Below are 27,453 nucleotides of genomic sequence, written 5' to 3' on the forward strand. Positions count from 1 at the left end.
ATGGTGGTTCTTTCAAAAGTTTATAACTGAACATTGACTTAATACAGCTTTGAAACTTTACTATGCAGAAGAAAAATGCTGCTTTCCCTTTATTGTTTTTAGTAGTTTAACACAGAACTGTACTGTATTTGCTTTTTATTAAAAAATTTTTTTTGCCTTTGCTGCTGCCTAATTTGTGTACTCCTGGTTCCAAATGAGGGGTGTGGTTGACTGATCTGTTCATAACTTTTAGGTTCTACTGTAGATCTTCCCAAACCTTTTAGTGGTGCTCTTGCTAATACAGTGACAGTTTAAAACTGGCAGCAGAGGAACCAAAGATACCTAGCTATTTTCTCTTGTGCTTTAATCATAAATTAGCCATATTTTTAAGAACTAAACCCCCAGTTTACTTTCTTACTAATGTTACTCCAAGAAGAATCCTGCTGACACTGCACGCTTTCAGTGCCAATTGGAGTCTCACATTCTGGGTCTGATTCACTGTTACATTATTCTGGACTTCAGTGGAGTTGCACTGATGTAAAATTACACTAAGGCCCTTTATGTCTAAAATACAGAGTACTGATGAGAATTATTACTTGCAAATTGCTGGGAGAAGCAAACAGGTTAAAAGAAAACAATGTGTTCAGTAACTGTTACTTGTTATGAATTGCAGTGAAAAGGTGGAAGATGTATGTAATTTATTTTTGCTCTGATAACCACTGGAAAACAAGGCTCAGATATGTAATACTGGCAGAGAAGGGGCCAGAGGTAACAAAACTGTAATTCAAGTATACTGTGCCTACACTTTCACTAGAACTCTGTCCATAATCAGCCGCTTCACTGAAGAGTTAAGAGATCACAGGATTTCTGTGGCAGAGCAGAAATTAAACCCAAGGTCTCCAGAGTCCCATTTTGTAATCCTAACCACAAAGCCATCCTTTCTCCTTTGGCTTCCTCCTCTATTTGATATAGATAATATTAGATGTTAAACTCTCGGTGGAGAATTCTTTGTAAATAAACTAGAAAAAAGCCATATTTTGGGGGGTTTTTACTCCTTATTGAGACTCAGGGAGTCCCTTGCACCTGTAAGTTCTGGTACTTTTATTTTTTTTTTTTAAATTGCTTTTGATTAATATTCTAGTTGTGGCTCCTAACAGAGCTCTATGCTCTATACTCCTGATATTGGCATTTGCTTTAAATTTCTTTAAAAATGAAGTCTCAAAGTGTGTGATGTGGTTTCGACAGCCATAGTCACAGTGCATGATGTTCATTAATGCTTTCAATATTTTTCAATAAATGAGGATTATCTGTCATAGCTTGGAATGGTGACATGTTCTGTTATGTTGCATGTAGTTTTACATATGCATGTATAATGTTTATCAAAGATACTTCATTGACATAGGTGTCCAGGACAGATATAACATAGGGATAAGGTAGCAGACTAAACCCGAGGGCACACTTCACCCGAGTCCTGAAAGGGTCATTCTCTAGAGCTAATAGATCATTCATTTAGTCTCTAGCTTCTCTTGTGAGACTTTCAAGAAGGGTGCCAATTTTGATAATGTGTTCACAGGAATTGGACTGAGAACCCAACACATTGCTTATAAGCCTTCATATAGTTGGTTATGACTTCTCCTCACACCAGTGACCTTGGAAAAAGCTTCCTGCTTCACACTCCTAGTCTCATACACAATCCCATTACCCAGTATTTTGTCTGTTAATCTGATATACACTGAATAACACCGTTGCTATGCAGGGACCTAATCTCAAGACTCTCTCTGTGATGGAAAACACGAACTTCATTTACTGTCTCCATACACTGAACACGAGCTGTAAATTTCATTTGTACATTAGTGTTTCCCCCTTTGGAACATGTTTGATCTTTAAATTTACTAAATTCATGTTGTGATTTCCAGTACAGTACAGTACAGTACTGTGATTTCCAGTACAGTAGAGGATGTGCATTTGCATAGCTGGGTCCACAAACTTATCAACTTTTCCGAGACTGCTGCCCTAGGGGAGTCCCAGCATGAGTGGAGGCAGCACAAAAGCATCATCCCATGTTCCAAAGGAGCCTCTGCAAAGTTTCTGTTCTTTGCAGGGACTGGGATAGGGATTATAAACTCCACAGCTGCCTCTGTCCTGTGGAGGCACATCTGCTGGCAGCCCCTGACACAAAAACCCAATAGCTCATACAGGAGTTCTGAGACAAAGAATACTAGGCAAGGGAATGGGTACAAATCAATGGGCCAAAAGGGGATGGGGGCCTTAAAGGAATTTAACAGCAGTAGTGAAACAATAGCACAGTCCCTTCATCCATTTCCAGAGGTGCCCAAAACCTCCCCACCTGAGGCCTCTGATCCCACCAGTGGTGCACATAGAATTGAGATATGCTAGCCTGGTGAGGTGGCTCCTCAGTTTGGACTAGTGGCCTGGTGGGGTGCACTGCTCAGTTATACTCAACCCTCACCTTCCCTCAGGAATCCTACGGCCAAAATGTTTATCACCAGCCCCAGTCTAGCAGTGTCCATCACTATCCTTTTCCCTGGGCTTACACACACCCTCATCCAGGGCAACACAGTCTATCTTCCTCTTCACTGATGTCCGCCCATGCAGACAATCGGGCTAACATGGTACACCCTCAGCTGCTCTAACTGTCCTGAAATCCTCCAGCTATTTGCCCCTCTAGGCTGTTGTCTCTCCAGGACTTGGCTGAATGCCCTTAGGTGCTATCTGCTGGTTTACATTATTCCATCCCCTGACCCCCTTAAAAGGATGCATCCCTGCATCCTGCTGCAGCTTTTTCAAATAGTCTTTAAGCCATCCATTCAGTCTGCACCTGCTGTGATCTGCCCTTAGGGCTGAGACTAGAGGCAGGTGTGAGTCACGGCAATGCTCTCCTGCTGAGCCCTCCCTGATGCCACATCAAGCATTTACTCACGCTCACTATCCCTATCTTTGCTGGGCTTTCTGACCAAGGAACATGGTTTAGGGGTTGTGTGTTTGAACAGGGGGAAACTATAATACAGGACCCCCGTGAATATCTCAGCTGAGATTGGGTGGTTACTCAGGGTTCCAATGTAGGATCAGTGTCCGGGCACTGGGAATTAACAAAGGGCTTCAGCTAGTTGTAGTATACCACAAAAGATTGTTCATCCAGCTCTGGAGATGGCTCAAATAGCACTTTAGGCATTTTCCTGATGGCTGAAAAGGCATCATCACATTTTCTGTGTAATTTTTGACACTCCTTCTAATCTGGTCTTGTAATGAGATTTTGCTTTTAGCTGTTTTGAAAAACCTTGCAGCATACTGCATTAAATAATAGTATTAGATTATAACATTAACACTAAGGCCTTTGTGTATGCAGGGTCTGTATTGCCTATTACAGTGTAACTGCTATATGATCTGTATTCTTTGATGGTGGGTTTTTTTATTTTGTTTTGATGCTTCATTATATGACTCTTCAAATGTAATTCTGTTGTCTTTGACTATGTTTTATGTACTCTTTCTTGCTTTATTAGATACACTAACTACTCATTTCTTCTAAATAAATATTTTGTTTTTAAAGAATAACTGCTTGTGTTGTCCATCCTTGAGCAGAAGGCTGTATCTGTGTTGTGATAGATCTGTTACCAATCTCCCCGGGGCATCAGATGATCAGGCTGAGGCTGCAGGATCTTTAGGGGAGGAGATGGAGGGCACACCAAGTGACTAAATTTTAAAACTTTATTAATAAAATAACAGCGGAGAGTGCTGGGAATGCTCCCACATCACTCAGAGGAAGGAAGAACATGTTAGTACCCCAGCCCTGACCCACTTTCATACTCACACATGCGTGACACGAGGCTGGCCAAGCCTGGGTGTAACATAAGACGATGAGAGGGAAGGGTGGATGGGAGTTCTTGTCCCATGTACGGGTCATCCGGGGTCTGCTGTTGATCTCCAGTTTGCTTTGGCTCTCAGGATGGTTTTTAAGTCCTGGGTTCTTTCGGGGGCATCTCGTTCAGGGACCTCTGTTCCCCTTGATCTTTGTACCAGTCCAAACCAGCTTTCTGTGGCTTCCTCAGCATTCCCAAAACATACTGGCTTCATAGATGCGAGACTGTTTTCGCTGGCCTTCACCATCTTGCCAGTATTGCAATCCCCTGCAAGTCTGTTCACCTGAATCCTTTCTCACAGCTGGTCAGGGTGGAATCCAGGCCCCCATCTTTCTTGGCAGGCATCCAAGAGTCAGATGTGTGCTGCAGCCTTGAGCTGGCAGGAGTCTGCGTCTTATCTTTGGATTGAGCTAGCTAAAGTGTCGAGTTAATCCGTTCTCTGCTCTCTTCCTTCCTCCCCCTTTTGGCCTCTCGCAACCTGCAAGGGAATCCACTCTGCATTCAGACCTTTTGACCCTCCACCAAAATGCCTTGCAATGCTTGCAACCACCTTAGCAACATGTAGTGCTGATCTGGCTTCCCAGGGGACCTGAGGGAGGGGGCCATTGGGTTGTGACAGTGTCCTTCCAAGGGTTAGCTTGCTTTGGGGAGCCCTCTTCAGATCGGAGACATGCCCCCTGGTAACACCTTGGCAGTTCCTCTACAGCAGATCACTACTTTATTGCCCCTTTAGATAAAGCAAATATTTGGGAACGCCTGTCCTAAGGTAGCACGTGCCTGCACCTATTTCTCTTTTGGTTGTGCAGAGACCCCCTTTGCTTACATGGAGCCTGAAGCTCCATGACACAAAAGCCTAATTGGACACACACGAGTTCTAAAACCATTTATATAAGACTATTAGGCACAGAAATAGGTTCAGAGCAACAGACTGAAAGGGCATGGGGGATCTTAAGAGAATTTGACAGCAACAGTGAAATAGTAAAAGAAAAAAATCCCAATGGCATAATTCCTTTCTCCACCTCTGGAGGTGTCAAAATCTTTACCCTTCACCTGATGTTTCTAATCCCACCAGTGGTGCACATAAAGCTGAGATGCACTAGCCTTTTGAGATGCATGGTTTGGTTGCTACTTAGTTTGGACCAAAGACCTGGTGGGGTACTTTGCTCCTCGACTACTAAGCCTTCACCTTCCCTCAGGATACATGCAAGCCTAAGTCCAAAGTGTTTACCAGGCCCATGGATAGCAATTCCAGGCCCCAGGGCCAGGGCTGTCCCGGGGGGGAGGGGGAGAGCTGGGGTGGAAGTGACAATTTGTCACTTCTGGGACCAATTGCACCAGCCCACAGGGTTTAGAGCAGTCATGTGCACCTAGGAGCCCTGTACCCCCCCCCACATGATTTAAAAGGGCCTGGGGCTCCTGGATGCCACTGCAGGGTGGTGGCTGGAGGTCCCTTGGCCCTGGGCAATTGCCCCCTTTGTCCTCCCTCCCTCATCAGCGGGCCTGGTGTTCACCCCCAGCCCCAGTCTTGCAGTGTCCATCACAGTCTTGTTCCTTGGGTTCACACACACTCGCAGCCAGACCATCATCCTTCCCCCTTCCACTAAGGCTTCCCTGCCGCCCCTGCACACATTGCTGCCAAGAGGGTGCTCCTTCCAACTGTTGATTCTCATAGCTGCCATCTGCTGGCTTATTACACTTTTCTTTCTTTAGCATCCTGCACCCTGAGGTGCATAGGGCATCCACCAGTTTCCACCATTTATTTCTGCCCTGTGCTGATATGTTCAGGCTTCTGAGTGTCATGTTGATGGATTTTACTTTTCTCTGTTGTTCTGCATGATGTTTCTCTGGGTTGCCTCCTTTTCACTTTCCAGGTAGTGTCCACATTATCACTTGCAGCAGAAGTTGTGTTAATGGCATCTGTAAAGAGTGTCCTGATATGTCCATCAGTGTCATCTTACCATGTTTGCTGCTTTAAGTGAGTTTTCTTGACAAAGAATTTCTGATGTTGCAAGAAACTTTCCACTGGAAATAGAAGGTTGGTTTTTTTTCATATACTACTTGTATAATATAATGACACTTGAGGGTTGGGGGTATAAAAACTTGGAACTACATAAAAATGCATCAGTATGGGAACAAAGAGAACACAGTATTCCTTCTATTGTGGACTTGAAGACAGTAGGAAGTTGTGCCATTTCACCTATACTTAGTATAGCTGAAGTGGTACAATCCCTCCTAATGTGGATGCAGTAATATCTGTATAAAGGTGATTCCTGTATGTGCAGGAAATTAACTCAACTGGTATAAGTGCATCCACATTAGGACTTGTATGAGTGTATCTATTTTAGTAAAAGTCAACTCCCCTCCCCCCAACTGAAATAGTCATCATACTTGTAAAACTTTTAAGTGTAGAGTTAGGTCTGAGTTAGGCTTAAACTCTAACAAGGTAATCAGGATCAAGAAAGCAAGAGACTAGAGACACAGTTAATCGACACACAGGCTTACATTTTAAAAAAGACATGCAACATGTGAAGCATATGTATAAGCCTAGTATTTGCAGACTCCAGTGTGTGCACACATCAAGTGTTTTGTGTATACAAAAGGATGTGTGTTTTGTCTACACACTTTAAAACATTTGGGCTAAAAAGTTTCTGATTAGAATTGTGGGCTAAAGTTTTCAATGAAGCTGTCTGCAAGATGAATTTGGATTTATCATCTTCTTCTCATCCTCTGAAGGCATGTAGGAGTTTATTTAAAAAAAATACAGAAATAAAAAAGGCATGTCCTATACTCAGCATCTTGCAAAACAAATATTTTTCTGATATTAAAGCTATGTTAGTTTAGCCATAGACAGCGCAAATAATTTTGCCATTACTGAATTGAAGGACTAAGTAAATCTTGGATTGCGATCAAAGTTACATCAATGCGTGGGGGTTTGTTTTTGTTTTTAAATTAGTTATGGGATTAAGTTAAACTCTGAGGACACAATTTATTTTGATGGCAGCTTTGAGTCTCAGCAGCTCATGAAAATCCATCTAAATTAGAAACTGCTTTTAAGGTTTATTATACACTGATAAAAGCATAAAGCTAATATTTACTTCCAAAATAGCCAATATAACTAAGTCTTTCCGACACAAACTTTTATCTTAAAACCACTTTATCTTATGTCATTGATAAAGCCATTTGAAATCTGGTTTTGGCCACAAGGTGGTGCAGATGCACTTATGAATAATCCTCTGCATCTAGTTCCTGTTATTTCAAAGGAGTTTTCTGAACAGCCTCAGAACAAACCCAGTAGCCATTAGCACAGGCTGTTTTTACAGACCTCAGCCACAGGGATTATACAACTTGTTTCACACAGCTTCTTGGAGGTGAGTCTTTATGTAAGGACCCAAGTTATCTTTCCTTTTTGTATCATGCTTTGTGGCATGTTCTAAAATAACAGCAACAGGGAAGCATTTACCCTCCTTTGCTGTAGTATCTGTAGCTTAGGCAAGGCTTGAATGACACTCTTCTCCAGCTGCTGTCCTACAGAGCTTGTCTACCCTGCTCCCCAACTCCCTTTTCCGGTAAGGGGCTTAAAGTGCATTGGGACCTGCCCTCTGATCTATCCCAGTGACTGTGGACAGTAGGATGGAATTTGACACCCCTCCCCACCACACACTGCTCTAAGCGCTGATCTTGGGTCCCTATCAAAATATTCTGAGAAAACAAATACAGAATTATCTTCATTGCTAACATTTCCCTCACCAAGCTGTTAGGCTTGTGCAGAGGAGCTCCACATTGTAAGCTTCACCCCTGGCAGCTGGGAGTAGGAGGGAGTTTTGGAGTCACGCACTCATATGTATTCTGTGGGTATTCAGCTGCAGGACCTCATTCCAATAGATGGGTTGTTCAACCTAATCTCTATAGCAAGACCCTTTGATTTTTGTGAGGTAACAATTTGCAATCCTGTAGCATATGGACACTTTGGCAGCATCATGAACGGAGTGAAAAAAGCTAGGTGTATGATGACGAGTTAAATACAGAGAGGCTATGAAGTACTTATTTCAATAGTTGCTCAGTAACTGAAATGCTTTTCAGTTTGTTTTACATTGACACAGAAACCTTGGGGCTTGTCCATGTAGTGCATTAATCTGCACCAGAGAGGTGTAAATTCTAGTGTGCACTAATGTGTTTTGTGCTAACTGGCCCGTGAGGACCCTGCTGGTGCATACTAAAAGTTTCCTCGTGTGCGTTAATGTACTATTTGATGTGAACTGACAAAAACACCTCAGTTTGGTGTGAGATGATGTATTTAAATAAAATAAAATAACCAATGGCCCAATTTTGCACCCAGCTTAAATCAGTGTCACTTCCTTTAGTGGGTGCAGGATCACAACCTGAATATATGCTGTGAACTAGACAGATGCGGGCCAAAGGCACAAATTCAGCTCCACAGCTTGATTTAGGGGGTTGATTGTGCCCATTATGGAGATTAGGAGCGAGTAGCCTAAACCAGACTCACTGCTTTGTGCACTTTTTAAACATCCCCACATTGGACAAATTGAAAAGATGATTGAGCACCAGGTGATTAACCAGTTAAAGTGATTCTGCTTGTCAGCAGAGGACAGTGAAAAGAAGGGGGATAGGGTAGGGAAGGCTGGAAGAAAAGGCCAGGGAACCCAAGCTCTGTGTCTGGGCAGAAGGTAAAAGCCTTATGCTGTTAGGGACAAGCACTTGTCTAGCATATGGTAACTAAAGCACATGGTGATGTATTTGGAAGGAGAGTGTGTCAGGACTTTTTACAGAGAGGAATCCGGGGTGAGGGAACCCTGCCCTAGAATGGCTGTTTGCAAGATATGTGTGGACCTGGGTTCCCATTTTTATCCTTCTCACCTCATAAGAGTTTGGGGGTCAAATGTGGGGTTTAAATTGGGTAAATCTTTTAGTATGAATTATAGAAATAAATACAACATTTTGACCTGATTAATGTGTAGCTATGGGTGTTGAGGCAGACCTGCTACTGCTTTAATTTACAAAATGATACAATGACAGTTCTTTAAAATGTATGGGGTAAAGTGGCACAGAAAATCCTACTCCAACCTTTTCTCATGTTTGTAGTGTTCAGGGATAGCACACTCGTTTGTTTCTAGTTATCATTCATATAATCAGTGAGGGGTTTTTGGTATATTAATGATTGCCTTGTCCTGTAACTATTCATCAATTTACAAAATTAGCCTCCAGTATAGATGGGCTAATGAGACACATCTACCAGCTCTGACACTGTAATGCACTTTGTTGTTTTTGGACTGAGAGAGAGAGATTTCCTTCTGGAGTGCTTGCGACCACATTTTTATGATGTCACTAACTGGGTGGGGTAAAGCCTTACAAAAGCAGCACAATCACAGCAGCTTCAGACAGCATCAACATGAACTGCAGCGTGCACCACAGAGTGCTGCTCAGTTACGGAATGGAGAAGAGGCTAGACTCAGTCACTCTGCAGCTCTTCTGGGACTTTGTCAAAGCAAAGGAGCAATTGCTGAAGTCACCTTACTTTCCAGTGCTGTTTTCTTTTACAGTTTACATGACTTTCTGTCTTCCTTACATTGCACTGGACTTCTTAAGCACTAAAGTACCAGCTGTGAGAAAATACAAAATCCAGTCTCTGAGTTATCCAACTCTGGGAATGATGGTACCTTGTATGGTTCAATGTGTCTATCATCACGTTGTCTTTATCTTCCCAGCGACACTTGCTCATTGGTACTGGAGACCAGTGGATTTACCAGTAATGGCTCCAGAGCTGCCGAGGGTCCTGCTGGATGTAACTGTTTGCCTGCTTCTCTTTGACTTCCAGTATTTTCTGTGGCATTTGCTTCATCATAAGGTGCCTTGGCTCTACAAGACTTTTCACAAGGTTCATCATAAGCATGTATCTACGTTTGCTCTTACCACACAGTACTTAAGTGTTTGGGAGTTACTTTCACTGGGATTTTTTGCTGCCATAAATCCAGTGTTGCTGAACTGCCATCCTTTGACAGAAATGATTTTCTTCCTTGTTAATATCTGGCTGTCAGTGGAGGATCATTCAGGCTATGAATTTCCATGGTCAACAAACAGACTGATGCCATTTGGCTTGTATGGAGGAGCTCCGCATCACGATCTCCATCACCTGAAGTTCAAGTGTAACTATGCTCCTTACTTCACCCACTGGGACAGACTATTTGGAACACTTGGTCGGGCACATTCACAACGATAACAGGGAATTCGTCTGTTACCTAGCTAATTTTGTACAGCTAATAAATTAAGATAATATTTTTTTCAGAGCCACAGAAATATATAGTACGGAATATATAAATACACCTCTACCTCGATGTAACATGACCCGATATAACACAAATTTGGATATACTGTGGTAAAGCAGTGCTCCGGGGGCGGGGCTGTGCAGTCCGGTGGATCAAAGCAAGTTTGATATAACACAGTTTTACCTATAACACGGTAAGATTTTTTGGCTCGCGAGGACAGCGTTATATTGAGGTAGAGGTGTATAGTGTGAAAACATTTATAACAAATCTAATTTAATGTCTATATATATTTATGGAATTGCATTTGTAATGTCTGTTACTACTTGTTTGGAAACAATGTCACATTATAAGGAAAGCATAAGAGACAATTGCTGCCTTCTTTCCTTTGAATATGCTAGCTTTTATAAAGCATATTGTGCTACTGTGTTTTATACATACAGAGATAAATATTTTCTTGCTGTTATAGGAGGACTTCTGATATGAATAGAAACAACACAATTTCTTAGACTTCTTAAAGCACACTTATTTAAAAAAGGTTGCTGCTGGATGGCATTAAATGTCTAATCTGATTCTGTTTTTCTTTGCAAGAATTTGGATCTTTATATTGCATACCCCCATATATGCTCTATTTTTTTAAGTGGGAAATAAATCTTTATTTGTTTAAAACTGTGTTTTGCTTCCTTATATTTGGTCCTCAGAAAATGTGTGATTCTGATTTGAAATTCCTGTAGCTGTCCTCCAACTAAATTATTTGCTTTTGACTTGCAAAAACCCAGCTAGGAATCTGACTCAAATGCCCACAAAATTGAGGAATTTTTCCATTAATTTTCATGAATCTTGAAGGACATTGGTTGAAGAACAAGCAACTTTAAGGCTGGTAAGAGCTGTAACAGGACTTCTTCTCCACCTCAGTGGGTCCCATGCTCCCTTCCAGGGGTGGGTCAGGATCAAGTCTCATCTCTCAGAATTTCCTGCCTGTTTATAGTTGGTGGGGAAATTCTGTCTCCAAGTGGCCTTCCTGTTTCTGGGCCTCCTAGGCCCTTACTACTTCACTGGGGGCTTCTGGCCTCAGTGGACATCCAGGAAAAGGGGGTGGGAGGGTCTAATCCCATCCTCTACTTTGGGCCCTAGCCCAGGGACCCTACAAGTAGAAGCCTCACACTGCCTGTTCCCAGGAAAAGCTGCTAGTTTCCCTGGGCTACTTCCCCATGCCCCTTGGCTTATTGCCTCCACTTTGCTTGGGCAAGATTCCTCCCAACCCTCCTGACAGAGGAGGAAGAACCCCTAGTCTCTGGTAGCCCTTCTGGGCATGACAGCACCATAGCAAACACATGGCTCAATCTCTCCTCTCTAGAAGGGTCCTTTTCTTCAGGTCTTTGGACCTGGAACAGTCCTTAGCTCCTGTTTAGGGTAGAGTTTCTCCACAGTCTCTATACCTGTGGGGTTCATTTCCTGGTCCTTGTCAGCTTCCACTCAGCTTTTCTCCCACAACACCTATCATGCCTCTGACTGCCTGGGGAAGTCTTTTAACCTGTTCTGTCAGGTTCTTAATTGGCTCCAGGTGTTAACCTGGAGTAACCCCTGCTCAGTTACCAGGTGAAGAGGGACCGCTGCTTATCCTGAGGCTAATATTCTTTCCTTCCGGCACTCTCCTATAGCAGTCTGGCCTGCTCACAGAGCATAGTTATTGTCTGGATAGTCCAGAAATAAAAGGCTCATAGAAGAATGTAAACATACAAGTCTAGAGGCAGATCCCATGCTCCTCTCTCAGCAAAATCCCTAGTGATTTCACTGGGAGTTCTATTAGTGAAGTAGTACAGTATTGTTCTCCGACTGCAAATCCTGAAAAGCTCCTGCTTTGGATTTCTAGTAAACCCCACACAGACATAGGTGAAGGTATGGTTTTACGGGGCAGGATGATAATTCTGTATACATATTGCATCATCCCAAAATGCACTTGTATTTAATTTTCTTTAGCAGAAGAATTTCACAGGCTCTTAGGAGGCTGATCAACCTGGAATAAAGGTCTTTGTTGCTGTTTGAGACTGTCAGGTTGTATGGTAAAGGTGGCAGCACACTTTTAGAAATATTTGGGGGAGGGGCAGAAGGCTTGGGGGAAAGCCATAGGACATTTTTAGTAGCTGTTTGGGGTGATTATTTCATTAGTGAAATATCTCCATATAAAAATCTATGAAACATTACAGTTTTGTTACCCTGAAAAGATGTTACCTACCTAAAACCACATTTTGATTTTAAAGGGGACTAAATAAAATTAGATTTTTTAAAAGAATATAACTGGCTGATGTGTTCACTGACTAAGCAGAAATAAAGACCCATCTAATCTGCCTGATTATAATAATCTCAAATATTGTGAGGTGCAGCGCAAGGAAAAGAAGTGTTCTCTTTTATGGCAAATGAGAGACAAATTACAAACTCTGATTTCTCTTTAACCAATATATCAGCTTTGAAGTAACCCAAGGCTCAAAGCTCTACTCTTAAACTCAGGAAAAATTTCCACTGACTTCAGAAGGCCAAATTCTTAACTTCTAGTGATGATACTCAGTGTCTTCAATGGGAATTTGGTATTATACTGGACATGTGACGTTGTGATCTTGTCAGATCTCCATGCTAAACAAGGTTAAGCCAAGCCAATACATGGATAGTATCTCTGTTTAAAAATAAAAATAAAAACAAAAACCTATGAACAGATGCTACAGGAAATGAGAATGGTAATCCAGTAAGTGCTCTCTTTAAAGTGATACTGAGTTAATGCTAGAGTACAGTGAAGACTCTGCTAGTGGAGATGCTGTGTTTTGAGCACCTGCCTACTTGGTTAGGGTTGCCAGGTGTCTGGTTTTTGAGCGGAACGTCTGGTCAAAAAGGGAACCTGGCAGCATCTGGTCAGCTGCTAAAGGTCTGGTTACCTGCAGTAACCAGTCTCTGCTCCCAGGGGGGCAGGAAGAGCAGTAGTTGCTGCTTGAGCCTGGAGGAGTGGCTTTGCTTAGCAGCTGCTGCTCTTCCTGCCCCCCAGCCTGATGAAGAGAACTGACTGGCTCCCAGACTAGGCTCCAAAGTCAGAACTGGTGCTGTCTGGAGGGGCACAAGGGGGGAATCCTGTCTGCCTCCCTGGCCTGCTGTGCCTTGATTTCCTCACCCCAACCCCTCGCTCCAGGGACCCCCCACCATCCCATTGTGCCCTGATTTCCCTAGCCCTTCACTCTGGGGACTGACTCCTGCTGTGCCCCAATTGGGCAGACAGGCAGGCTCCACATCAGCTCCTCCCAGCCCAACTCTGCAGGCAGGAGATGAATCCTGGGAGATGGAGGTAGAAAGTGAGCAATGGAGTGGGAAGACTGGTGGAGCAGGGGCATTCGGTTTCAGAGATTATAAAGCAATCCTGTTAATGAGCTGCAAGAGGAGGAGTGTTAAGCCAAGTATTCTAAGCAAATGCTAAGTGAGTTGGTTTCACTCAGCCTTTCTGCTACCACCAGAGGAGAGGATGGCCATGGGATAGTTATTTCTCACATCCCAGTGGGCCTCTGTCTATTAAGCCATCTCCACTATTCCAAATCTCAGAGCAACTTCAAATAGCTTCCATATTTAATTTTTAAAGCCAAGCTCCAAGAAAAATATTTCCTCCCTTACTCATTTATGGAACTTCCTCCAAAATTACACTGTTGTGAAGCTAGTGTTAAGCAATCAGGTCTGGAACATGAGGCAGGACAAGGCATGGTATTGCATGAGCTTGCAAGGCTAGAAATTTTGTGCTATTGGAAAAGGGAGAGTTCCTCACTGCAGATCTGACACATAGAACACTCTTCTTGCCCTGAAGGGGCTTGAGATACGTGACTAACTTGTGGCAGAGTACAGCAATCAGTTTAATGTTCTCACTGGTCTCACCTATGCTGTCAAAATTACCATTGGCCTCAGCACAGTAACTCCTCATTTAAAGTGATCCCAGTTAACGTTGTTTCATTGTTATATTGCTGATCAGTTAGGGAACATTCTCGTTTAAAGTTGTGCAATGTTCCCGTCTAACGTCATTTGGCAGCCGCCTGCTTTGTCCCCCAGGAAGAGCAGCCCGTTGCAGCTAGCTGGTGGGGGCTTGGAACCAGGGTGGACCGGCAGCCCCCCATCAGCTCCCCCCTCCTCTAAGTTCTCTGTGCTGCAGCCGCCCATCAGGCTAGCAATTGCAGCTATCACTCCCTCTACTGCCATGTGCTGCTCCTGCCCTCTGCCTTGGAGCTGCTCCCTGAGACTCCTGCTTTCTGTGCGGAGGGGATGGGAGAAAGAGGGGGGCTGTCAGGGTGTCCCCCTCCCCCTGCTCCTGCACCCCTCTTACCCCATCTTCCATAGAGCAGGGGGGACATACAACAGAGCTCAGGACAGAGGGAGCTTTCTGGCAGCAGCTGTGGTCTCAGCAAGCTGATCTAATTAACAAGGCAGTGTACTTAGGGGGGAAATGTGCATCTCTCTCTCTCACACACACACACAGTGTGTGTCTCTGTCTCTGTTGCTGTCTCCCCTCCCTCCATTCCTGCTGCCTTGTAGAGTGTGAGAGTTAACCCTTAAGGGCTCAGCCAATTGCTAGTTCCTCATTTAGCAGTAAGGCTTTCCTTGGGAAATATCCCTCCTTCTGACTCCTCCACCTCAACCAAGCTACACAATCATCATCACTGTGTACCAATATTAAATTATTTGTTTAAAACTTATACTATGTTGTAGCGGGGTGACCACCTGCTCTAGCCTGGAAGCGCGGGGGGCGGGGGGGTTGAAAAGCCCTGCAGAGGGCTAGGGCTTGGCAAGGTAAAAAGGCTGGACTGACTGGGGGAAGTGGCTGTAGCTGGGATTGCAGAGGGCAGCCCGGGGTAAGCCAAGAAGCAGGTCCAAACCCTCCTTGCCTGTGATGAGTGGCTGATAGTGCAGTCTGCCCCAGGCTGTGGAGGCTAGACAATGGCTGGCAGTAGCCTGATACTGAGGTGAGGTGGGAACAGTGGGTGGGGGTTCCCTGGGGAGGGGAGACCCTAAGACTTAAGGGTTACTACCAGGGGGCAGCACCCCAGGTAAAAGGGCACCATGTCCAGGGAGGGACACGGGGGGCCAAAGGACAAGCAGATCACCAGCTTGCAGAGGGTGCTCCAGAACTGGAATAAGCTAATTCCCAGGACTGAGTCTGCATGTGTATATATGTCTTCTGTCTGGTGAAAAAAATGTTCCCTGGAACCTAACCCCCACATTTACATTAATTCTTATGGGGAAATTGGATTGGCTTAACATCATTTTACGTAAAGTTGCATTTTTCAGGAACATAACTAGAATGTTAAGTGAGGAGATACTGTATATACTTTCAGTGTTTACAGGGTCAATAGTACCAGAGGGGTAGCCATGTTAGTCTGTATCCACAAAAACAACAAGGAGTCCAGTGGCACCTTAAAGACTAACGGATTTATTTGGGCAGCAGGCCCAGAATTGGGAAGGGCACTTGCAGACAGAATTTCCCCACCAACTATAAAACAGAGGGGCACTAGAGGATGAGAGCTGAGGAAGCATTGTTCTAAGTTAGCCATAAAAATGTTGACATACTGTAAGGCCATGCAGGTAACCATAGCAGTACCACTGGCTTGTAGGTGTAGGTTGTCCCCAAATCTGAAATGGTTTCTGAAATAACTCCTAGCTATCTTTGAGACACCACTTACTTCCTGAGGACACTACAATGGATTGGTGATCTTCCTGAAAACACTATCTTGGCCACCATAGATGTGGGTGCTCTTTACAATAATATTCCATACGAGGATCGACTACAAGCTGTCAGGAACAGTATCCCTGATGTACACTACATTAATAATTCTTCATCATATGGACCCCTGGGAAGAAGGCCCTTGTTGAAATCCAGGTGGAATTCTTCAATTTCCACCCCACCTCAGTCTGGACCAGTCCACACAAGAGATCCACTTCCTGAACACTACAGTGGAAATAAGTGATGATCACATAAACACCACCCTATATTGGAAACCTACTGACTGCTATACTTACCTACATGCCTCCAGCTTCCATCCAGGACACATCCCACGATCCATTGTCTACAGCCAACTCTTAAGATACAACTGCATTTGCTCCAATCCCTCAGACAGAGACAAACACCTAAAAGATTTCTATCAAGCATTCTTAAAACTACAACAGCCTCCGGGGAAGTGAAGAAACAGATTGACAAAGCGAGACAGGTACCCAGAAATTATCTGCTGCATGACAGGCCCAACAAGGAAAATAATAAAACACCACTGGCCGTCACATACAACCCCCAGCTAAAACCTCTCCAGCGCATCAGTGATCTACAAGCTATCCTGGAAAATGATCCCCCACTCTCACAAGCCTTGGGGGGGCAGGCTAATCCTTGCTTACAGTCTCCCAACCTGAAGCCAATACTCACCAGTAAATACAACACAACCACAGAAATGCTAACCCAGCAACCAATTCCTGTAACAAACCCCATTGCTCTCTCTGTCCCCATATCTTCTCTAGTGAGATAGGATCCAGGTGCACCTTCAGAGGTTCATTCATCTGCACATCTACTAATGTGATACATGCCCTTCATGTGCCAGCAATGCTCCTCTGCCATGTACATTGGCCATATCAGACAGTCTCTATGTAAAAGGATAAATGGACACATATCAGACATCAGGAATGATATCCTACAAAAGCCAGTAGGAGAACACTTCAGTCTCCCTGGACACTCAACAGATTTAAAAGTAGCCATTTGTCAATAATAATAATAATAATAATAATAAATAAATAAAACACTTCAAAGGGACACTGCAGAGCTACAATTCATTTGCAAACTTAACATTATCAATTTGGGCTTGAATAGGGACTGGGAGTGGCTGGCTTACTACAAAAGCAATTTCCCCTTTCTTGGTATTGACACCTTCTTATCAGTTATTGGGAGTGGACTAAATCCACCCTGACTAAATTGGCCTTCAAAATTGGTTCTCCATTTGTAAGGTAACTCCCTTCTCTTCATGTGCCAATATATATTTGTGACAGTTTATGTAATTTTCACTCCATGCATCTGAAGAAGTGGGTTTTTTGCCCACGAAAACTTATGCCCAAATAAATCTGTTAGCCTTTAAAGTGCCACTGGTCACCTCCATTGTTTTTACAGGGTCAATGTTTTTTCCTCACATGAACATCAGGGAGAAGTGACTTGATCTCAAATGACTTGCCCCTTAAAACACAAAGGGCCTGTTACCCCATTCACAATCAATTAAGCAATCAAACAGTAATCACTCTCTCCATTTCAGAACCAAGCAGCTAGTGGCAGCATTACACAGAGTGCAGCCCAGACAGTAAAGAATACACAAACAATTGGAATTACAGGAGGAATCTCATGTAAGCCAAGTGTGTTACCTCAACGGAAATTTGTCCAGGACCATGGGACTAACCCTCCTAACACTGGGAAAATGTGTCATGGAATATTTAATAGCTACAGCTGTCAGGCTTTTAAATCTCTCTCCCCAAAAAAGGGCACTGTGCTGTTGGCATAATGCTGAAGGTAACTCCAAGGTATTGTCACAGACTCAAGGTATGTCTACACTGTAGTCAAGAGGTGTGATTGCAACATGTGCTGACTGTTGAAGATATTGTACTCTTCCCTCTCAGGGTACATCTACAATGAAATCAAGGATTGCTGCTCCTTAGGCACCCCAAAGAGAGCATTAGCCCTAGTACCGGCAGCAGGGGCAATGTCACCCACTAACCTCCCAAGTACAATCCTGCCCAGGGTGCATACTTGAAAGGTTAGCCCATGCTGCTGTCCTGCTGTTGCAGCTATACTGCAGTTACTCAAGCTAGCTCTGCTCTAGCTAGAGCAAAGCTAGACTTCAGTGTGCCTAAGGAACAGCAATCCTTGATTGCATTGCAGACATCCCCTGAGAGGGAAACGTGCCACATCCTGAATAGTTAGCACCACTTCCTGTAACAGTTGTTTAAATTTCTTGGAGGCCTTACATCCACTAATCAATCCCAGTCCAATTCTCTGAGACTGGGTAAGAATACAAACTAAAGTTGTATTTTTGCCCTAAGTGAAATACAGATTCCTGCAGCGTCAAATTAAAAAGCAGTGCCTTGCATTTCTAGAAGTTAATGCTTTTGCCTGCTTTCCTTTTCCTTAAGTAACCCCTCTGCCAAGCGCCAATGGCAGCAACAAGGCCTAGATTCCATCTGGGTAGGTGTCCTTCTGCTACAATAAATAAAAATATAGTCAGAGCCCCCGTCCAAAGCTGTATTCCTACTTCTCTCTGGGGTACTAAAAAAAAGTAGCAGTGGATATGTCCTAGTGCCTGTTCTTCTCGCCTGGTTGGGCAAGGTGAATGCCTTCAAGGCCTATCCTTCTTAAAAACAAAAAAAAAACCCTACTTGTGCAAGGCAAGAGAAAGAAGACCTTGCAGCCCTGACTAGTGAGATCCTGATTCCCTAAGTCTGCTGTATTGGAGCAGTCCAAAATGATGTATGCTGAGGTAGATGCACCAGCTTCACCTGGTTTGAGAGGAACTCTGTTACCCAATAATGGTAGATAATAAGGATAGTCAGGCATTTTTAAAGTGGTCTTGAAATATTCAAGGGTTCAGTATTAATAGCCAGAATAAATGCTGACAAAGTATTTTTATATCACAACAAGAGAGTAGATTTCCTACAGGAAACTCACTTTAACTGCAAAAGAACACAGTAAATTATAGACAGAAGTGTGGAGAAAATTGTTACTCATTAAATGGGAAGGGAAAGAAATATATTAATTATTAAGAAGCTGCACGGGTGACACAGAACACATGCACAGAGTAGGCTCATGGAATTCTGTTTAGTTGTAACATATTTATTATTGCTTTTATTAAATAGATTTCAAAACCTATACCAGGGTGCATAAGTATCACCATCATCTTTAGAGTTGGGGAGAAATGAAAGTATTTGCCCAAAGTCACAGTGGATATTGGTGATATTGATTAAACATATAATTCAAGTCTCCAGAATTCCCAGGTGAAGTCCTGGCTTGCTGGTCAATGGCAAAACTCCAGCTGACTTCAATGGGGCTAGGATCTCAGTCCCAATCTAGTCCCCTGAGGTACACTTATTCTGGCCAGCACATCTTTAAGTATATATTAAGCACACAATTTATATGAAAGGAACTCTTACCTTTAGAAAATAGTCACCTTTTCAGGTGTGGGTCTTTGAGTACAGCCGATTTCAGTTGCCACGTAAATAGTAGGTGAGACAACCTGACCCCAGTTGTATAAACCCAAAATGTAAAAGATGGAAATGGAGAAGAATCATTCACTAATTCACTGAATGTATATATGGAGAAAAAAGAATGCATTTGGTTGCATGTTTATCTCTTATGTCCACTGGGTTTTCTTTTACACAAGAACTCATTACATTTTGGTTTCCTATGTGCTTGTTGTTATATTAATAATACCAGACAAAGCAAGGGCAGAAATAGCAGTTTGGATTCAACCTTCCTTTGCCTAAAGCCATGCTAAGGTGTCTATTAGCTGATATACAAATCTACAATGACCATAAACACTTAGTGTCAGAACCTAGAACTCTGAATTATTCTATGACAACATAGGAGACATCTGTGCATGCTTCCTCTGTCCCAACACAGGACACTTACAAAAATGAAGACACTGAATAAACAGAGTAAAAACTAGACCTATGCTAAAAATAGATGTATACATATTAGAGAGACAATGTGGGAGAAGTAGTATCTTTTAGTGGCCCTACTTCTGTTGATGAAAGACATGCTTTTGAGCTTCGCCGAGATCTCCAGGTCTGGGAAAAGTACTCAGAGTGTCACCATTAACTACAAGGTGGAACAAATTGTTTAGCATAAATAAACACATATTCCAAGAGACCATTCAAGGTGAAATGCCCAGTTAACATCTTTGCAGTCATGGACAAAGAAGGTGGGTTAATGGGTTACAGATTGTTGTAATAAGCCATAAATCCAGTGTCTTTATTAAAACCATGATTTTTAGTGTCTAGCAAAGCTATGAATGTAAGCTCCTAGGCTCATCTTTTGAGGGTTTTGTGCAGACTTCCTTTGAGGATGACTGAGAGGTCAAATATAGAGTGATTGTTCTGTGAAAAATATTAACCCACAGGTGATATTGTGTTTTACCCTTTTTATCATTTTTCTATGTGAGTTTATCCAAGAACATAGGAATTGCTTGGTTTCACCCACGCAGTTGATATTGGGGCACTTAGGCATGAGGACCTCATCTAGTGCACTATCACAACAAGTGATGTAGGATGCATTAATCTTGAAAGGTGTGTTGGGGGGGAAGGGTGAATATCGTAGCAATGGAGATATTTCTGCAAGTTTTGAGTCTGTTATGGCAGGGTCTGGTGCCACTTTCAGTTGGTGGGGTCTGGTCTGTGGGGACCTTGCTTCTGATGATGAGCTTGTCAAGGTGTGGGTATTTGAACACCAAAACAAGGGGTTCAGGAAAGTTATTTCAGGATGTGGTCCCCATCAAGTATGGGTTGTAGTTGTTTAATGAAACCTTGTATGGGTTCCTGTGTGAGGTGGTAAGTATCAGCTAAGGGTGTGTGGTTGGTGGGCTTTTTTTTTTCTATATTGAAGCAGCTTCTCTTGGGGTATCTGGGACCATTTCATGGTACAATCTACTTCTCTGGTGGAGTGTCCTTGTTTGGTAAAAGTGGTTGTAAGTGTGTTAAGGTGTATATCCCAGACTTTTTCCTCTGAACATATTTTGTGGTATCTGAGTGACTGGCTGTAGATAACAGATTTCTTAGTGTGTTCAGATTTGTGAAGTAAGGGTGGTGATTTATGCTTTTCTTCTATATAATTATCTGTGGGGTACCACTGTTAATGCTGATCTAGGAAGTTGATGCTGGTGTAGCAGTGTTCTAAAGAGAGTTTAATGGATGAGTGCTGATTGTTGAAGTTGTGGTGGAAATCCGAGGAGTTTGCGTTATCTGTCTAGAGGACGAATATATCATTGATGTTTTTCAGGTTTATCATTGGTTTTATGGTGTTTTTATCCAGAAATTCTTCCTCAAGATGGCACATGAAGAGGTTGGCATACTGGGGAGCCTTCCTAGTATCCCTGGCTGTCCCCATAATTTGTACAAAGTATTTGTTGCTGAATGTAAAATTTGTAAGGGCAAGGATGAAATGGATGATTTTGGTGATGGATTGGAGTGGATATCTGAGTGCTGTCAATTGTCTTGTAGCTATTTGAGGCAGGGAACAATGCAGTCATTCTGAGGAATGCTGATATATAGGGAGCTTGTTAATGTTGAGGAGTTTCTGGAGGAAGTTGGTTGTGTCCTGGAGAAAGCTGGCCCTTTGTGTGGTGAGTGGTTTGAGGATGGCTTCTGTGAGTCCTGCTGTTCCTTCAGTAAGAGTGCCATGGCCAAATATGATGGGTCTGCCTGAGTTTCCTTGTTTGCGTATCTTGGGAAGCATGTAGAACGTCCCTGGAGTGGGCTTGTGGGGGATGATGTTGTAGAGTTTTTCTTGGAGTTGTTTGAGGAAGGGTTTGATGATATCTTTAAATTCTTGGATGAACTGGCATGTGGGGTCGCCTCTGAGTTCTTTATAATAGGAAGTGTTGGAAAGTTGTTGGTTGGCCTCATTAACATAGGCATCGTGGTTGAGAAGTACGATGCCACCCCCTTTGTCTGCTGGTTTAGTCTTTTCAAAGTTCAGTTCATGCAACTTATTTCAGAGATTTAATACACCTTCAGTAAAAGTATAAAGTAAAAGGGAGCATCTCTGAAGCAGAGGAGAGGCAGTTGGAAGAAGCTGTGAGAGAAGAAGGACTTAGATGCTGAGCTAGTGGATGAACCAGAGCTGAGGTAAAAGCTGAGGAGAAAAATGGAAGAGGAGAATAAGAGGAGGGGACTGGGAAGTGAGAAGGTGGAAAGAAGAAGCAGTAAAAAAATAGAACCGGGCATGTGAGCAGAGAGTCTTGGAGACGGGAAGTAGTAGAGTGAAATAAAATAGAATATCAAGGGGAAAAACAACTGAAAAGAAATATAATTGATGAAAAAGGGAATTGATTGAAAAGCTGTTAGAGCCTGAAAACAGTAAATGAGAAGTCCAACTGCCGACAACCTACAGTAAGTGAACAGAGAAAATGACTGTGTGAACGTCTGTTGACGCAATACAGTTCTAAAGTGCCTAATGGCCAAGTGGGGATTACAAGGTGAAGAAATTAACAGAATGTTAGGAACCATTAGGAAAGGAATAGATAATAAGACAGAAAATATCATAATGCTTCTTTATAAATCCAAGGTATGCCCACATTTTGCGTTCAGATCTGGTCACCCCATTTCAAAATGCTATTTTGGAATTGGAAAAGGTACAGAGAAGGGCAACAAAAATAATTAGAGGTATAGAACAGCTTCCATATGAGGAGAGAGTAAAAAGACTGGGACTGTTCAGCTTGGAAAAGAGACAACTAATGGGATAGGATAGAGGTTTATAAAATCTTGACTGGTGTGGAGAAAGTAAATAAGGAAGTGTTGTTTTACTCCTTCACATAACATGACAACTAGGGGTCACCCAATTAAATTAATAAGCAGCAGGTTTAAAACAAACAAAAGGGTGTACTTCTTCACACAATGCACAGTCAACTTGTGGACCCCTTTGCCAGAGGATGTTGTGAAGGCCAAAACTATAACAGGGTTCAAAAAAAGACTAGATAAGTTCCTGGTCTGTCAATGGCTTAATCAGGGTGAGCAGGTATGCAGCCCTATGCTCTGAGTGTTCTTAGCCTCTGTTTTCTAGAAGCTGGGAGTGGATGACTGAGGATGGATCACTTGATCGCCTGTTCTCTGTTCATTCCCTCTGAAGTTGGCATTGGCCACCGTCAGAAGATGGGTTACTGGGCTAGATGGACCATTGGTCTGACCTAGTATGGCAATTCTTATGTTTTTAACTCTGCTTGTAGAGAAACTTGCTGAAAAGAGAGAGAGCCACAGGAATATTGAATCTAAGGATCATATCAAGTCAAACAGAAGCAAAGAACAGAACAGCAAGAATGGAGCTGGACTTACAACCAAGGAGACCAAGAGTTGATTCTTCTCTGAAGCAATAATGGATAACTTGAGTAATTTCTTTTGTTCTTGTTAGTAATGATGCCTTTGGTGTTTACTCTTCCTTACTTTGTGCAGTTGTTTGTACACACTTGTGAAGGTTAATGTGCTGGTAACATACAGTTTATTATTATTATTATGCTCTGGTACAATTTTGGGTTTCCCTTGTAGAGCTCAAAAAATTTAAAATGATCCCTTTTGTCTTGGTTTGCCTCTGCCTCTCCTCACATTTAGCATAGCCTAGTTTGGGGTCACTGTCCCAGCACCATAAAATCAGCTAGCAGAAAAATATTGATGACTTTGGTGATATATGGTGGAAGGCACTGGAAAAGGTGGAAGAAAATTAAAAAGGGAGAAAATGTGTGGAGAGGTGCAGGGTGGGAAATGTAGAAAACTTCCTCCTGCCCTCCACTCTCTCCCTCTCTATTTTTATTCTCTTTTACAAAGAGGAAAAAAAGTAGCGGGGGCGGGAGAGGTGGGAAAAGGAACAAAAAATAAAATATTAAATGTGGTCAGTTTTTGAAAACTGAAATGAAATGTCAAATTGAAATTAAACACGTATTTTCATTTGAATTTTTTTATCAAAGTGGAAGCTTCTAAATGGAATTGTTTACAGAATATTTTGATTTGGACGAAACTGCATTTTTATTTAACGAAAATTTGCTCAGGTCTACATTTTCCCTCCTCTGACTAATGGAAAAAGCTGTTTATTTTCACTTACAAAAGACAAATCCAATTAATGCAACATGCTTTCACCTGCACCTGGGTACTTTTTGCTCAGTACAACACATGCTGTGTTTTCAGCGTCAGTCACTACTTTCTTGATCTGGATCTTCTCCCCAAATTTTGAGATGTTTCCTGAGATCCTTACATGGAATGTGGAAGTTGAATAAAAATGCTGACATATCATGCAGTATCTGAGACCACAATGTACGTACAAAATGTCCACTCGTTTTGCTGCTTTGCATTTTAAGGCTCCTAAACTGGGTTTCGGTCAGAATTCTGACTAAAGAGAATCCTAAGAGAATTTGTGAGAATCCTGCTCAACTGATGAGATGTACATTGTCCCCTTAATAACTGTTTGTTATGTCATCTGTATGAGTCACCATCCTTACAATTATAATAATAAACGTGGAGGAAGTATTCATTTTACTAAGCCAAAATTAGATGTGTGCCAAGCTTCATACTTGTAAAGCTAGCTATGTATGCAGGAAATCCAGTTTCCGTAAACGTATTTCATTGCCTTTGTCTCCGAAGACTTCCCCAAAAGACCTTTCTGTCACATGCTGAGAATTCTTCTAAGTGTACAGTGTATATACACACGTTCTGGTCTATATGCATTTTTTCTTCAAGTCCCACATTCCATATAAGGACCTCAGGAAACACCTCAAGTTTGGGCAGAAGTTCCGGATCAAGGGAGCAGTGAACAAAACTTAGCCAGTTACAGAGTTTCTGTACATGTGAAATCATGTTGCAGTAACTGGATTTGTATTTTCAAGCTCCTTCTGTTAGTCATTGAGTTGGGAAAATGTAAAGCTGATCAATTTTTTTTTTAAATAAAAAAGTTTCATCAAAATAAAAATACTTTGTGGAAACAGTTCTATTTTGACTTTCATTTTTTTAGAAACTTCCGTTTTTGATGAAAGAATTGAAATGAAAATGTGTTTAATTTCAAATTGATATTTTTATTTCACTTTTCCAAAGCTGACACCATTTCACTTTTTGTTCCTTTGCCCCCCCAATGTAAAAGTAGAAAAGGAGAGAGTGGAGAGTCCACTCAAATGCTCGTTTTCCCTCTTTCTCTAACACAGATGCCCTCCCCCCACACACACACCATTTTTGCTGTCTTTACAGTGGCCAATGTTTTTCAAAAATGATCACTTTTACAAAAAATGTTTCTGCATTTTTTCAACCTGCTCTACTGTTGTATATTATCTAAGGGCACATCTTCACTGGCAACGTTACCATGGCTTTTGTAGTCACGGCACAGTGCTGGAGAACTATAAAAAACCCACCTCCACAAGGGGCGTAGCTCCCAGCACTGGTGTACTGTCTATACTGGCACGTTACAGCACTAAAACTTGCAGGGCTTGGGGTGTGGTTTTTTTCACACTCCTGAGAGAGAAGGTTGCAGTGCTGTAACATGCCAGTGTAGACAAGCCCTAAATATTAGATTGGAGGGACTCTTTGTGGTGTTTGCCTGTACAGAGCCTACTAGAAGAGGTCCCTCCCGCCTGTCTGAAGTTGCTTGTGGTGCTACCGCAACACAAATAATACACAAACAATAGTTAAGTATTCTGACTGTTTTTTCCAGCTTTGGGAGGGGCTAATTGGGAGTTACATTATCGTTGAGGTCTGGAAGTGGTGATCTACAAGAGTGGATCATGATTTGGTTAGCATTTACTTTTTTAATCCTCTGTGATTTTGTGGTAAAGGGAGTATTTGATGCTATTGTTGAGATAGAAGCAAAAATTTCTTGTTCTTTCTTAGGAGGGGGAATTGACCTCATTCTGCACTGTAAGCATTATTGCTGGAGTCCCTGTGATATTTGGCTGCAGCACTCTAGGGTTTCTTTGGGGTATGTTGGTTACGGTTACCATATGTCCGTAGTTTCCAGGACATGTCCGGCTTTTTAGTTCTTAAATTGCCATCCGGGAGGAATTTTTAAATATCTAAAAACGTCTGGGAAAATACAGATGTATGGTAACCCTAAGTCCAAAGTCCCAGGGCTGGTGGTGCTTCCTGGGGCAGCTCCCAGTGCCTGCCCACCGGCAGGACCCTGCAGTGTGGGTGGCCTGTAGGCACAAAATTGGAGGGGGGTCTCCGTGTGCTGCACTGGCTCTCTCCTGCCCAATCAGAGCTGCGGGAGTGGGGCTTGCAGACGCCAGCAGCAGGCAGAGAGCCTTCTGCCCCTGACCTTACCTGACCTGACCTGACCCTAGGAGCCAGAGGGACCTGCTGAATGCTTCCCGGGAGCTTCCCCAGGTAAGCACCACCAGGACTCCCCACCTCGCCCCCCGGAAGGTCCCTCTGGCTCTTGGGGTCAGGTTGGGTCGGGTGGGTGGAGGGCTCTCTGTGTGTTGCCAGTGCCTGCAAGCCCTGCTCTGCAACTCCAGCAGCTCTCATTGGCACTTTTCCCCAGCCAATGGGAGCCATGGAGCTTGCGCTTTTTGGTGGGCACAGCACGTGGAGACCCCTCAGTTGCCCCTGATCCTAGGAGCCAGAGTGACCTGCGGCAGGAGGGGTGAGTAGGCGAGCGGGGCGGGGTGAAGAGGCGAGCGGTGAGCAGCGAGGGTTGAGTAGGTGAGTGGGGGTGTGTGAAAAAGCCGGCAGTGGGAGTTGAAGAGGCGAGTGGCGAGGGAGCCAGCAGCAGGTGGGCGGGCAGGGGTGGGGAGACAAGAAGCGGTTAGCCAGCAGCAGGTAGGGGTTCTCGGGGTGGGCATGGGGGTTTCTGGCAGGGGAGTGAGGAGGTGAGTGGCAGGTGGGAGGAGGCGAGTGGTGGGTGGGGGACTGAGGAGGGAAGCAGCAAGCCAGCGGTGGGCTGGGAGTAAGGAGGGGTGCAGTGGTGGGGCCGAGTGAGGAGGGGGCAGGACATGGGGTGGAGCATGGGAGGAGCAGGGGTGAACTGGGCAGGGCTGACACCCCCCGTGGAGTGTCCTCTTTTTGAATGTTCAAATATGGTAACCCTAATGATGGTGGGGTGTGTTGTTGGAGTTTGGACCTAGACCTCACTCCTATATAACAGAGTGGATTGAATTATACTGTCAGATAGTGTTAACAGAGGTTTTATTGCCAGTATAGATAGTATACTATGGAGATATAACTATATGTACTGTAGTTATCCACCCATTACTTTATGGCATAGAAGGCCAGCAGAGTCTTTTAATATTTTTATAGCCAGTCTGAAGCACATTTAATGTGGTCCTGTGAAGCCCAAGCATTTGTTGTTTAGGATATGGTCAATTTCCATGTCTTCATAACAGTGCTAACCTCAATCCAGTACCAAATTTAATGACTTGGTCCCACCTCTATACTGGGCCAAAGGCTTTATCTGAACACTTCTGCACTTTGGGAGTTCAAAATCTGAAATTTGCTGCTTAGGCCCATCTCTGCAAATCTACTATCAGAATAGCAAATGCAACATAGAAATAACAACACTTTAAAATTGGAGTCTGATTCCACCACTAGTGATTAAACAC

At 43.2% G+C, this 27,453-nt stretch overlaps 1 protein-coding gene across 1 annotated transcript; it reads left to right on the forward strand.

Annotated features, from left to right (window-relative positions):
• Positions 1-9,236: 9,236 nt before the first annotated feature.
• Positions 9,237-10,257, forward strand: CH25H (cholesterol 25-hydroxylase). Its single transcript, XM_030570152.1, has one exon. It carries the CDS (start codon positions 9,265-9,267, stop codon positions 10,090-10,092), a length of 828 nt encoding a protein of 275 aa, XP_030426012.1. The 5' UTR covers positions 9,237-9,264; the 3' UTR covers positions 10,093-10,257.
• Positions 10,258-27,453: the final 17,196 nt, after the last annotated feature.

This window comes from Gopherus evgoodei, chromosome 7 (assembly GCF_007399415.2).
Source record: "Gopherus evgoodei ecotype Sinaloan lineage chromosome 7, rGopEvg1_v1.p, whole genome shotgun sequence".
NCBI lineage: Eukaryota > Metazoa > Chordata > Testudines > Testudinidae > Gopherus > Gopherus evgoodei.

What these genes read in the sequence shown, in the direction of transcription:
- CH25H (XM_030570152.1), top strand. Translation starts at nt 9,265, where the DNA reads ATGAACTGCAGCGTGCACCACAGAGTGCTGCTCAGTTACGGAATGGAG.